The sequence below is a fragment of the Nelumbo nucifera genome, chromosome 4, assembly GCF_055504915.1.
Source record: "Nelumbo nucifera cultivar China Antique chromosome 4, China Antique-T2T, whole genome shotgun sequence".
NCBI classification, from domain to species: Eukaryota; Viridiplantae; Streptophyta; class Magnoliopsida; order Proteales; family Nelumbonaceae; genus Nelumbo; species Nelumbo nucifera.
The window spans coordinates 24,946,513-24,960,010 of NC_142652.1; the positions used below are offsets into that span (position 1 = coordinate 24,946,513).

At 37.4% G+C, this 13,498-nt stretch overlaps 1 protein-coding gene across 27 annotated transcripts in view; it reads right to left on the bottom strand.

The window, feature by feature from the left end:
• Positions 1-9,889, bottom strand: part of HDA15 (histone deacetylase 15) — a 38,813-nt gene extending 28,924 nt beyond the window's left edge. For 7 of the 27 annotated variants that reach the window (XR_016085191.1, XR_016085190.1, XR_016085192.1 and 4 more), the window contains exons 1-8: positions 9,255-9,627; positions 8,946-9,131; positions 8,737-8,851; positions 6,013-6,089; positions 3,628-3,703; positions 3,412-3,476; positions 3,121-3,176; positions 77-236 (exon numbers count right to left, since the gene is read on the bottom strand). Coding sequence is in view for 24 of the 27 variants with exons in the window: in XM_088902520.1 (XP_088758646.1) it covers positions 77-236; positions 3,121-3,176; positions 3,412-3,476; positions 3,628-3,703; positions 6,013-6,089; positions 8,737-8,851; positions 8,946-9,131; positions 9,255-9,479 (960 nt within the window). In the remaining 3 variants the exon portion in view is untranslated. Of the gene's footprint in view, positions 1-76; positions 237-3,120; positions 3,177-3,411; positions 3,477-3,627; positions 3,704-6,012; positions 6,090-8,736; positions 8,852-8,945; positions 9,132-9,254 lie in introns of all 27 variants that reach the window. The other 20 variants (XM_088902532.1, XM_088902530.1, XM_088902539.1 and 17 more) reach the window with 10 other exon arrangements.
• Between the last annotated feature and the right edge of the window lie 3,609 nt (positions 9,890-13,498).

The following is a 13,498-nucleotide window of genomic DNA, read 5'->3' on the forward strand; positions in this document are numbered from 1 at the left end:
TATTAGTAAGTGTTCAATGTCAATTGAAAGGTATCTAAAAGAGGTTTGACTGGGGAAAATAAAGGAAGTCCCTTACCAAAGCAAAACCGTTCTTGGTTCGCCCTGACATAATTGCTGAAGCAAGATCTGCACACAACCCTGCCGCAACCCTTGCAGCACATGCTGAGTGTTGATTAGCATATGTGTCTGGAGTGAAATAGCTGTTGATCAAATGCAATGAACTGATGTCAAAATCGCTGTTGACAAAAAACAATGAACCAATGCAAAAATCAACCATAACAATCTATTGGCCCCAGAAATTCCAATATCATATCCATAAGCAATAAGCATGGTATTATAATAGAAAGATTTTTTTTGAAGAATCAAAAAGAAATTTCATTAAATTGAAAAAAGGGATGTACACCTCAACACCAATGGTTGTCAAGTTGACACACCAGATACACACTAGAAATCAAACTGAAGAAGAGTCTTCATTACAAGGCTGTAAATCAAGGGTACACCAGAACCTTTCCAAGAAATCATCTTTGGATACTTGGTCAAGACTGGAAGTCTAAGCACCCAATCTGATAAACCCCATTTCAACTCCCCGTTTACTTCTTACAAACAAACTGATACCGAGAATGTTCCACTTCCTTCCCAAAATTTTGAACACCCATGAATTCCAAATAATACAGCTCCTCCTGAAAGTCCTGAAGCTTTCAGCTCCAGTTATTCTCCTCCATCCTTTCCCAAGGTTTCATTCTTCATTTTTAAGTCAAAGTTTTCCAGTTTTGTTTCTTGTAACAACAGCACTTCTGGTTTGAGATTTCTAAGCAGATTTCTCACTATCTCCCTTCTTCTTTCCTTCAGACTCCTCACATTCCACCTACTAATCTTCATCCCTATCCCCCTCCCACCATCTACCCCCCAACTCCCTTCCTTCACTCGTTCTGGTCCAGACCCTCCTCTTCTCCCCCTTCCTTGTCCCACTCCTTTTTTTCTAGAATCTCCCTCCTCTTCTCTCTTCTTTCTTTCAAATTTCTCAAATGCTATCTTCACAAAGCCTTCCCCTCCCCAGAACACTAAGGTGAGGGATTTCCCTATCTCAACCTCCCTTTCCACCAATTTATTGATATTCACCTCTCCATTTTATACTAGCTCCGAGATGTTTTGGGCATTTTGAAATTTCTGTGCTCTTTCTTCCTCTCTAACCTTGTCCCCTGTTTCTCCAACTTCGTTCCCCTCCCTTCCCTTCTCCTCTTCTGGTCTCTGAAGAAGGCCTGATTGCCTGATTTTTCTTTTATATGCCCGCCCTGTTTTGTAGCTCTCCTCCTTCCTCCCCCTCCTGCTGCTTTCCTTTTTCTTTTGTTTTTTCCCCTACTTCCTCTTCTATCCTCTCTCCTTGCTCCCACTCCCTCCTGTTCAGTCCTTCCGAAGAGGGGGTGTTCAGCAAAACAACTTGACTTACCTCTTCAGATCTGGGAGAAAGCTGTAGGATATTAGAACCGGATCTCTTCACTAATCCTCTCTTGCTTCTTTCAATCTTTTCGGGTTCCGCTTCCTCTGTTGTGTTCTCCTTAAATGTGGGAGTTGGTTTGACAGGATTCTGTGTTATGTGCCTTAGGAGAACTAACCCCTAAAAGCTAGCTGTTACAGGGAGGGAACCCAAGCACAATGTATACCCCACAACAGCATCCCAGACTACCGATGTGGGATACCTCACATTAGCATGCCATACTACCAACATGGGACAAATGGATCGTAACATTCTGCTCCTCTAAACTGAGCTGCTGCTCTCCGTCGCCACCTGGGATGGTCTCTTTCTTGTTGCTATCAGTTTCTGAGCGCAGTTCAGACTCCCTGATACTCGACTGAGAGAAATGGTCTCCTACAACTTTCTGAACTTCAACACCATTGCAGCTTCTTTCTGCCCTTGTTGATTTCTCCTCTGTTCCTTGTTTCTGAGTTTGATCTTCCACCACCAAACTTGTCAATGTCTTATTGTCTTCCTCACCTTCCTGGATTCTTATTTTCCTTCCGTTTTTATACCTGGTCACCACCTAAATCCATTTTTCCTTCCCTTCCTTTTCGTCAGTTCTAGCAATAGAACTACTGTTATAATAGAAAGATAGCATACTCTAGGGTAAAAAAGAAAAAGGTACAGTCTACAATGCCTACAAGTTATATCATCTTATCCCATGCAAACCCAAGCCAATCATGTCCAAGGATAATGAAGAGCAGCACAATTAATTCATTTATTGCCATGTTACTAAGATGGCCTCCTTCCTTTCCCTTTCTGATATGAATTTTTATAAGTTCCAAGTCAAGGATATCAACAGAGAGAATATCCATTAATTCATTCATTGCCATATTCTCAAGATGGTCTCCCTCATTTCCCTTTATGATAAGAATTTGACAAGTTCAACAGAGCATAAGAATGTTTACTTATGTTGACCCACAGATCATTCTGTACCACAGATCATTTTCCAAAAGATTCTCCATTTTGTTCTTCTTTGGGGTATCAAGACCTGGAATATGTACAGACATGGAATCTTTGAATCATCCAATATTTCAAATGAATTCAAAGATCTCAATCAGGATTATTTTCACAAGGGAGAACAACTTTGTCAAGACATGTAAATTTCTTTTGTGTTGTCACTGTTGTTGTTTTGAAATTTCTCTTAGCATGGAGATTATCCCCCTTTGTCTAATTGGGACAGTTTCACAGAGAACAAATAGAAAATTCTGTTCCATTAATGATTTTACTGATGTAAAGATATATCTCTCAAGCTTCACCGATGTAGAAACTAGAAAGATATTCCCTATGCATCAGGCTTCTGATTCTAACAAACTTTATAATAAATCCATTCTCTCTTCCCGGGAAAAACAATTTAATCCTGGTACACCTAGAGAAGAGCAAGGTTTTCCATATTATCTACAATGAGATTGTCCACCAAACTGAGCTTAAACGTCTCTTCAGCAAGCCCTTCAGCAAAATACTATTAGTTTCTGTGCACTACAAGCCAAAATCAAAACAACTTTATGATTTAAAACAACACAAACAAGTTGTGCAAGTGTACACATGAATGAGAGTGAAAGTGAGAGTGAGAGAGAGAAAGAGAGAGAAGCCAAATGGCATACCTAGACAGCATGCAACTTGTAATTTCAACAGCTTCAATGTGCTCCAGGGAGTGGACCTGAAGATTCATAGTCATAAATCAACAAATGGAGGCAACAGAGGATTTGGATGATCTGATCAGAGGAAAAATTACACAAAATACAAGAAAATCAGAATTATTCTCAGGCATATTTAGTGAATGTCCAAGACCCTCAAGTAATGGGCCTTAGATCCATGCACGTTCCTGCACCTAAACATGGATCTAGATGCATGAATTGAATTCGAAATAGCACGAGTGTGTAGTGTGAACTCACTGGCAGGAGCTCTTCTTGAGTAATTTCCCTAGCAGGAATTGATAAACATCTTCCAGGAAAAATACCTGCAAATCCCAAAAGGAGGGGAAAGAGGGGGAGATGGCAAAGCATTAACAATTTTAAAAAGAACGTTTTAGAAAATTAAAACAATAGCATAGCAAACCAACACTGAAGCATTAACAATTTTAAACAGATGGGAAAATTTAGACAACAAACCTGCAGTAGCAAGGCTAGCAGCAATTGCTCGAAGGCGATCTGGTCTTTCTGGATGTGGATGGGACTTCATATCAACCTATTCTAGCACAGGCAGAACCATTAAAAAAATGGAAGTTTTTCATAACCATAAAGAATGGAAACAGATAATAGAATTTCCAATATAACAAGAACAGATGGATTAGTATAAATTGGATCCCAAACAACATCATCATACTCAAGTGCTGCAATAGTTATACAGCGAACTAACCATAGAAAAATACTCTAAACAGCTTGACACTGTTAGAAAATTCACCATGCTATGAAATTGGAACATGATTATACAGAAATTATCTTTTTTTCTTAACAAGGCAATTATATGGAACTTCTCTGATCAGCATAAGCCAATGTTCTTACAGGGAAGAAACAAGACAAGAAAAATTATGGAAGGTGCAAACCAAGATTATTAGTTGCCAGAAGAACTCCAAAGACAAAAACACAAACAGAAAGAAAAGGAAAATATAATAAATGAAAACACCATAACCTCTCACAACCATTTTCTAAACCCAGCCTAGATAGATCTTTTCATAATATAAACACTTCAAGAGACCCACAACATCATAAAATTGTATTAAAGGTGATCAACAATTTAGCCAATATGATATGATATCAACAAACCAAGAAGCTTGTGTGATGATAAGATAATTAATCTAGTGTTTTTCATTTTTCTATTTACCTTCCTATCAGTAACAAGTACAAAATCTCATTAAAATAAATTGTACTAAATAAATAGGTGCAAGCTCCTGGGTGTGCTCCTATATACTCATTTGACTGTGCTGAAAAACAGAGCAGGAGAGATGTGTCATGTGTGTGTGAGAGAGAGAGAGAGAGAGATGTAAGATAATTCAAAACAAACTAATGTGAAAGGCTTAAAATGGAAAAATATATGGATCTTAAATTCTCAGTTAAGAAGTTCATGAAAAGTAAACTGTGAGTCAGGACATTTAAAATACAATTCTTGAGTTCTGAAAGTGCACATTAAATCAATTTATGTCCTTTCACGCAGTCCTGCTGTCTAAGGTATGACACTTGAGCAACATGTGCATCAGTGCATGCACGTCTGACACAAACAAAACAATTTAAAAACCAAATTTCAACATTTGTACCGCAAGCAAATAAGACATAATCCTGGTTCGGGTGATGGGTTGACCAGTCTGACCTGTCAGGTCAACAAGTTGAAAACATGGAGTGGAATCCACAATTTATTGGATTCCAGAATCCAGTAAATTGATGGACAAGCGGCGAAATTCCACTTCTTCTTGCATTCCATGTAATACAATTTTCAGAGCCAAGCTATACTTTGTTCAGGCAATCCACAGAATGGAATGAAATCATTGAAACTCCAAAATTTTTGTCAGAGGTTAAAAAACTTGTTCCTGTGTCTGTGAACAATCATACTAATTTAGGGCAGTTCCATCTGCAGAAATGGAATGAAATCATAGAAATGCTGAAAAGTTTGTCAGAGGTTAAAAACATGCTTCCATGTCTGCCAACTATCTTACTAATTTGGGGTGGTTCCAGCTGCAATATTTCGGTCTGTATGGAGCAAAAGGAATTCATGAATCATGAATCATGAATCTTTGAAAACTATGTAAGCTTTGAGGAATCAATAGTAAGGAGAACCATAGAAAATTTATGGGCATGATTGGCAGTTCACAAAAATGTTTAAAAGGGGTACCATAGAGCACTTATTTTGAGACATATTTTGAAAACCTTTTTAGTAAGCAGCAATATTGTTTGATGCTTCTTTCTTTTTGTAAATTTCCTATTTTTTTGTTCGTTACAGTATAACTTCAATACAATACCTTACTTCTTTCTCAAAAAAAAATCCCATTGTACAGTAGGGGTTATTTTGATACAAATGTTGAAAACCTTTTTCATAAGCAGCAACGTTTTTTTATGCTTCTTTCATTTTGTACATTCCCATTGTAGAGTGCCTTGGTGTGCATGGGTGCTGAAATAATTTTTTGGCAGCAATATTTCAACGCCTCATGTTTTCAGGGGAAAAAAAGGGAACAACATGAGACTATACGACAAACACCCATTAAAAGAACTCGCAAGCACTGATGATTAAAAGTTGGCACACTAAAATATGTTTTTTATTTTCCCTTGAGAAAACAACCACCATGTGTGATGTGTCCACCCTCCACAGATATAAAATGCAAAATCGGTGTGTTTAACCTTTGAGAAAATTAAATGATAAAAGAAATTAACCATAAGAAAATATAATAAGAACACAGTTCTAGTCAACTCAACTCAACAATACCTCACACCCATAACTCGGGTTGGTTCTGAAGGCCATAAGCAGTTAACAAAAAGAAATAATAGGGAAACAGTGCAGAAACATACTTCTGAGTGAAGCAACATTCTCTCATCAAAACCAACTGCAGTGAAGTTCTCCAATGCTGATTTCTGTTCACATGACTCTACATCGATTTTAAAACAAAAAGTTATGAGCCCACAACTACATTATAATAATCTTCAATTATCAAAATATTTTGATCTTGTTGCCAATCAAAATTTACACATTACCTTATTACTCAAAAAAAAAAAATACAACCAACCAGTAACCTATTACGATATTGTTAACAATTGTAGTAATCATTTGGAAGTGATTAAATTTGATAACAAGCATCCCATAAGATCCTATATGTGGGGCAAAACCTTATCCATACTTGCATATCCATAATACTAAGCAACTCAATATTGTTCCTTTAAAAACATCATGTAAGCAAATGAGTCATAGCAACAGGAAAATACATGAGATACATTATGAATGTACATATGCAAGCTTCTAAACAAGAATAAGTTCATATGCAAAATTGTAGGATTTCATGTTATTGATTCAAAATAAATAAAAAAGGAAAGGGAAAAAAAGCAGAAAAGAAAGATCATAGGACTTCAACATTGATGTGTTGATAGAAAAATCAAGTACAAGAAATTCATCTCAAGCTTGTTCTAAATACTGTAATAACACAATCATTAATCATGAGAATGATTATCATCACCATCATAAAATGATTTCCCAAAGAGGATATACACTGCAAGGTTCCAGGTATTGATAAAAATGCCAGCTTTCTTACTATAAAACTAAATTTGAGATGCAACAAGTCACCAAATTATTGATTTCATTGCAACTCAAAGGAACTACTATAGGCATAAGCAATGATTTAAAAGGCGCGCCTAGGAGCACTTTAGGGTAGGCGCCTCGCCCAGGTCCTAGGCGTGCGCCTTGTGCCTTAGCCCAGGAATGTGCCTTTTGAAAATTTGTCGTTTTTTCCTTTTTTTTGAGTTTGGCAGCGGGGCTGGGACTCCGCCCCCGGACCCCCGTGCCACGCCCCTCAAGGCAAGCCCAACCGAAGCTTCGAGAATCCCTATTTGGTAATGCTGCCCATTCATTCATCCTAATAAAATATCTTATTAAAAGCAATTAAAACTATAAAATCATTATTTTTGTGTGAAACTCAGAATTTAAGACCCTAACATGGACTTGTTTGGGCTTTGCCTTGAGGGGCATGGCACAAAGGTGGCTCGTAGAATTAGGAATGTAATATGTCACATTAGCTACTTGATGCAATTGAGAAAAAAAGAGATTTGTGGGTTTTATATGCTTGAAAATGTTTTATATGTTTGATTTCATTTTGTAAATTCTCATTTGAATATGCTTTACATATTATGTCTATGAATTTTAATTTTAGATAATAGGTTTTTTAAAACACTTATTTTAAAACTTAAGTTTATATTTTTATTAATATTATGTTTTATAATTTTTTGATTTTTTTTACTTTTTTATTTTTTAGCTTTTTTTAAATTGTGCGCCTTGCCTCGAAAAGGCATGCGCCTCCCTTGCGCCTTTCGCTTTTAAAACACTGGGCATAAGGGTATAAAGGCATTTACTTCGCATGTTTGTGCTTAGATCCAGCTCCTTATGGTTATAGTAAGTAGTGGAAAAACCGACTCCCTGAACACTGGGGTAGAAAATGACCTTCATTATACTGAAAACCTAGGTTTCAAAGAGAGAAAATGAAGGAGAAGTTTCTTCAAGCAAAACATGAGCATTCAAAGCAAAGACTCTCAGGCAAACGTAGAGTCAAATGCAGAATTGTTGGGACCTTGAAATGCACCCTAATATAAGATATATGAAGATTTTTAACATCATAACCAAAAAAAAAAATGTAAATATCTTGAAAACACACTTAAACACTTAAAAGATATTTATGGATTAACTTTTTTGCTGGTTAAAGTTTTAGATGAAAGTATATCAATAGCAAAATTAAACACTTTTGAAATACCTATTTCTAATGGACCTAAGCAATGAGCCTTTAACATTGGGTGGTTAGAGGTCAAAATCAAGCAGAAATAACCAATAATAGACTTGACAAATTGGTGACAGGAAAATTATATATATATAGATCCTATGGAAAATAGAACTGGTGGCTTCACGTTAACAAATGAATCATACATCATAGCATTAGCTTATTATTAAATCTAGATGCCGTTAGATCTGTTAAGAACATTGCAAGCAGAAGGTTGAATTGGTAAATGAATATTTGCCTTTTAGACTATTAAGTTTCTTTAGGAACTTTTGGTTGTATGGATAAGAAACTTGCAAGAGGTCTTTTATTGTTTGGTTTCTTTCTAATGATAAACAACTAAAAGTTATCAAAGGATTGTTAAATCCTTCCCACCACATAAAAAGGAATTGCTATTCCTCAAGACACAGAATATAGAAAACAAGGTATTTTGATGGCATGGTATAATGGAGGAGATGCTAAGAACAACCTGCTGCTATACCAAATTAAATCCATATCTATGCTACAGGTACAAGTTATAGTCTCGTTAAAAGTAATGCCTACAGTGACAGGAAAAAAAATAGGCCTTATCACCAAAAAAAAAAGAATTGTACTACTTCATTATCTGATATAAACAACATCGTGCATTGTATTCTGCAACCAGCAACAAGGCCATTTCCATAGAACACTCCACAAAGATCACATTGGGGATACAACCCAAGGACAAGCATGTCAAACGACTCGAATAAAATCTAACAATCAGCAATCTGTAAGCAAATACCTTGGCCCTTACTGGTCGCCACTGTTTCAACCTGAGCAGGAGCTGCTTCTTGTGCATCATTAGGCGCAAAAAAACCATGCTTAACTATTCCAGACTCCTTATATTCTCCACAGATCTGCAGAAACCCAAAGGGCGTCACTTCATATCTCCATAAACCACAAACAAACGCACACTGAACTCAAAGCAAGAGGCTCAATACATAACCGTACATCACAATAGACAACATCATCGAAGTTAACCATTGTACAGTTAACACAAAACCACTTCTCGCTCACTACATGCTTCTGCACGGGTTCCCAGTCACTATCGTCGTCGTCGTCGTCGTCGTCGTAGTCCGCTTGCTGGTTATACATGTCTTGCAATGTCATTTCCCTCCGCTGCCTAGGCCTCTTTTTCTGCAAAGAAAGTATGAAACCAAATCAAACCATTACTGCTTGTCAGAAGCCAAATTTCTTAATAACCCTTTCTAATAGAGCTAATCCGTTATGCCTCTTTATAGATAAAGTATCAGGTCGTACAGTCCCATTGTGATTATCCGCATCGAAATCTGCATCTCTAGTGGTGGTGGTGGTTCCTTCAGGCTGGGCGTTTCCATGGCTTCCATTACTTAAGCAATCAGCAGTGCCTTCGCATCCAACTTGTTCAGCTTGTCTTTGAAGATCACCATTCGCAGCTTCGCCGCTCTTAAAATAACTGGTTTGCTCGGTTTCAGAGTCCATCCTATATAACCCTAAAAACGCCATCAAACGGCGGAGAAATCCATGAGAAATTACAGTAGAACAGAAGAAATGAAATCCCCGAAAAAGGAGTGTAGGTCAGAGGTTTTACGATCTTCTGCTTGAATAAGAATATATCAGAAGACAAAAGAGAAAAAGATTATATCAGACAGCAGGCAGGTTGGAGGGATTGGAGAGTGTGAACGAGGAAGGGAGCAGAACACTTACCACGAAAGGGGCTGAATGAAAAGAAGCTCCTTATTCCGCCAAGCGGAAAAGCGAGTCGACAAGCATTCGGCTTACGAGTTGAGGCTGAGCGAGGTCGCTTAACAAACTTAAAACGTGTCAATCAAATCCGTGCCGATTGGGACAATGGGTGCGTGCTAAAATGCATAAAACAACCACTGCATGAAACTCTCAATGCCTCGCCCTTGCGTAAAAGGTTTTTTTTAGCAAAACCTTAAGTTAAAGTTGGGCAAAATTCTTAAATTACCCTTATTGTTTTGGTATTGTCTTAAAGTACGCTTATTCTCTATGATAATTGACATACAACTCCTTCCCATCAAGACCGTTTGGTGTTTGATTTAATTTTAAATTATACCAAAAATATCTTTTTTGGCTTATCTACCCTAGCAATTTTGATTCTATTCTTACAAGTCAGCAACTTTTAGAAATATCGACGGTGAAGATTTTGATCAATTGAAAAACAAAAAGAAGGGAGACGATGGGTGCGAGTAGGACAAGGCGATGAGAATTTCGTAGTGGAGGAAGAAAGCTGTAGGAGGGGGGGGGAGAGAGAGAGAGAGATCGTTGCCACTACTCTTTAGGTCAAAGATGAACAGGAACGATGACCTAGAATACTGTTATGTAAGCCCCATATTTCCAACATGAATCTAAGGGCCAAAACTCATAAGTTTGTGAAGATATTCCCTTAAGCTAATTAAACAACCCGCCTCCAAACCCTATGATGCTCCTGTCGAACCCTCCAGTTAACAAAGGAATACGTAGGATCTTCTTCAAAAACATGTATTTGTGCTAGATTCATGGTGGGTACATGCCCACCCATCTCTCTCCCATTCCCCTATATTATCCCATCTTCGCCACCGCCATTGCAAATGTTCCTCTAATCAATAACAACCCCAGTTATATTAGGTTTCTCAAGCACATCATACCCACTAATAAAAGTAACAAATAATCTGTAGAAAGCATACCTAAACTAACCATTACACAGAGCGACTTAATCTACCATTCGGCTCATACAATACGAACCAATCTAAGGCATAAAAAGACTACTTTTCCCTTATCTGATCAGTCACACCAACACTAATCGTGTTCCTTTATGCCAATATGAGAAATATTAGAAAAAAAAATAGAAAAAAAAAAGAGAAACGGATTCAGGTTATAAATGGTGCTTTGATACCATGAAAATAATCTAAAATCGATATTCAAAGGGAAAATGGAGAGAAAGAAATGGTAGTATAAACAATAATAAGAATAGTGGAGAAAAAAATGAGAGAGATAATGGTTCAGTTCAGTATGAGATCAGTCTAATCTCTCTAACTTCACCAAAGTCCCTTCAAATTCCCAATTGCCCCCAAGACCTAGCCTCCATTATTGAGCACCGCCTTTGTTGCTCGGCCCCCTCCACCTCAATTTGTTCTACATCACTGATCACATCCCCTGAGATTTCAAGGCCAATCGGTCCTCAACATTTATCAGAACCAAAGAGCTTGAAGATCATCGACGATGTCTTCTGTTGAACCATGAGTTTGAGTTTTCCAAGTGATGAGCAAACTAGTCCTTTTAATCCTTCCGTTAACGGACACTGACGGTGATGAAGATTTAGTTAATTGTTAGAAATAAAAGGGGTATTGTTGAGTTTATGGGGTTTCATCAAGGGTATTATTGGAAATCTTGTAAATGTAAGTTGTGTTATGTCTTGTAATCTCAACCATTGGAAATAACTAAGATCCAAGGGCTGGTATCTCTTAGGTTTTCCTTATTGTTGTCTTTTGTCTTTTGAGAAAAATGTGTGAAAAAAGAGAAGGAGACAAAGAAAAAAAAGGACATGAACGTGAAAGCAAGAATGGCTGTAGAAGGAGAGCCACTGTAACTCTATTAGAAGCTTCTATAATGGATTTCTTGTTCTTAAACGTTGTGGATGTAGGTCGTAGGGCTGAACCACGTAAACCTGGTGTGCTCTCTCCATCTCTCTTCCATTTTTCTACTATATGAGTTATGCATGTTAAATTTTCTGTACTTGTGTGTGTTGTTATGCTTGAATACACTATTCCATTAGCATAGTTTTAAATACTTAGAACTGGTATCAGAGCTATTGGTTTTCTTTATTGCTATGGAATGTCTTGATGTATGTATTGTTGGATCACAGAGGGGAGTTGGCAGCCCTGTTAATTCGTGAGTTACATATTTTTTGGTTTTGGGTTCGTTGTTAAGAAGGTGGAGTAGTTTTATGTAGGTTTCAAACACTTATAGTAACTCTAAACCCATAAAGGTTATGTCACAAACATTACGATATTCTTTTAACACTCCAGGTGTTTGTTAAATTTATGGGTTATTTTAAAAGGATGTGTTTGAGGCTGTTTTACTAAATTTGAACATACATATCGAAAGAACACACCATGAGCTCGAAGGGAAGCTCTTCTACTATTCGGTTCAGCTTGTGGCAAACAAGAGTGGAGGATTTCTTTGCAGGACAATATATTTTAGTAGCTTTGGATCATGTATCGGGCTTGAAGACAACATCAGAAATTTGGAAGAAGTTGGAATCCTTATACATGTCAAAGTCAATGACAAACATATTATTCTTAAATGAACAATTTTATGGACTTCGCATGGAGGAGGGAGCAAACTTACTTGACCATATAAATGAATTTAATCAAATTATTTCCCAACTCTTGAGAGTAGAAGTTAAGGTTGATGATACCGACAAAGCCATCATACTTTTGGCTTCACTTTCAGAGTCCTATGATAACGTTGTCACCACTTTGGTATATGGGAAAGACAAGCTCAAGTATGATGAAATTACAGTAGCACTATTGGAAAATGAGTTGAGAAAGAAACATACTGAGGATTCCCATGGAGAATGATTAGTGGTGAGAGAAAAGGGGAAAGGAAGTGGAAGGTCTAGAGAAAGAGGAAAAAGGAATGAAGAAATGTCAATATCAAAATCCAAGGCCAAAGAATCCAAGTGTTTTTATTGTCATAAGGAGGGGCATATGAAGAAGGACTGTAAACAAAGAAAAAGGGACAAAGAAGTACATAAAACAGAGCAAGCAAGTATTGCAGCAGAACAAGATGTAGATGTACTTATGGTTTCTGATAAGGAAAGGGAATTTGTAGGAACTTGGTTACTTGACTCTGGATGCTCCTATCACATGGGTCCACATAAGGACTGATTTGACAACTATGAACCACATGTTGGTAGTGTTGTTCTCATGGGAAATTATGCAGCTTGAAAAACTGTAGAGATTGGTACCATCAAAATAAAAATGTTTTATGGATGTGTAAGGACAATTAGTGGTGTTTGACATGTCCCAACATTGAAGACAAATATTATCTCCTTAGGTACACTTGAAGCAAATGGTTGTTCATTTACAGGGATAGGTGGCGCTCTTAAGGTTAAGAGAGGATCCATGACTATAATGAAAGGTAGAAGAGAAGGCAATCTCTACATCCTGGAAGGGAATACAGTGACAGGTGGAGCTGCGATTACTACCCCAGTTGATGCAGATGTAGATGATACAGATTTGTGGCATATGAGACTAGGCCATATGAGTTAGAAAGGCTTGTTAGAATTCCACAAGATGAAGGTAGTAAGTGGAGTAAAGACTTATAGGCTAAAATTCTACAAGTATTGTGCGTATGGAAAGCAACATAAAGTGTCTTTCAAGATAGGACAACATGCATGCAAAGAAGTCTTGGAGTATGTTCACTTTGATGTGTGGGGTCCAGACCCTGTCCCATCTAAGGGTGGAGCTCATTACTTTGTAACTTTCATTGACAACTACTCCGAGAGGGTTTGGGTG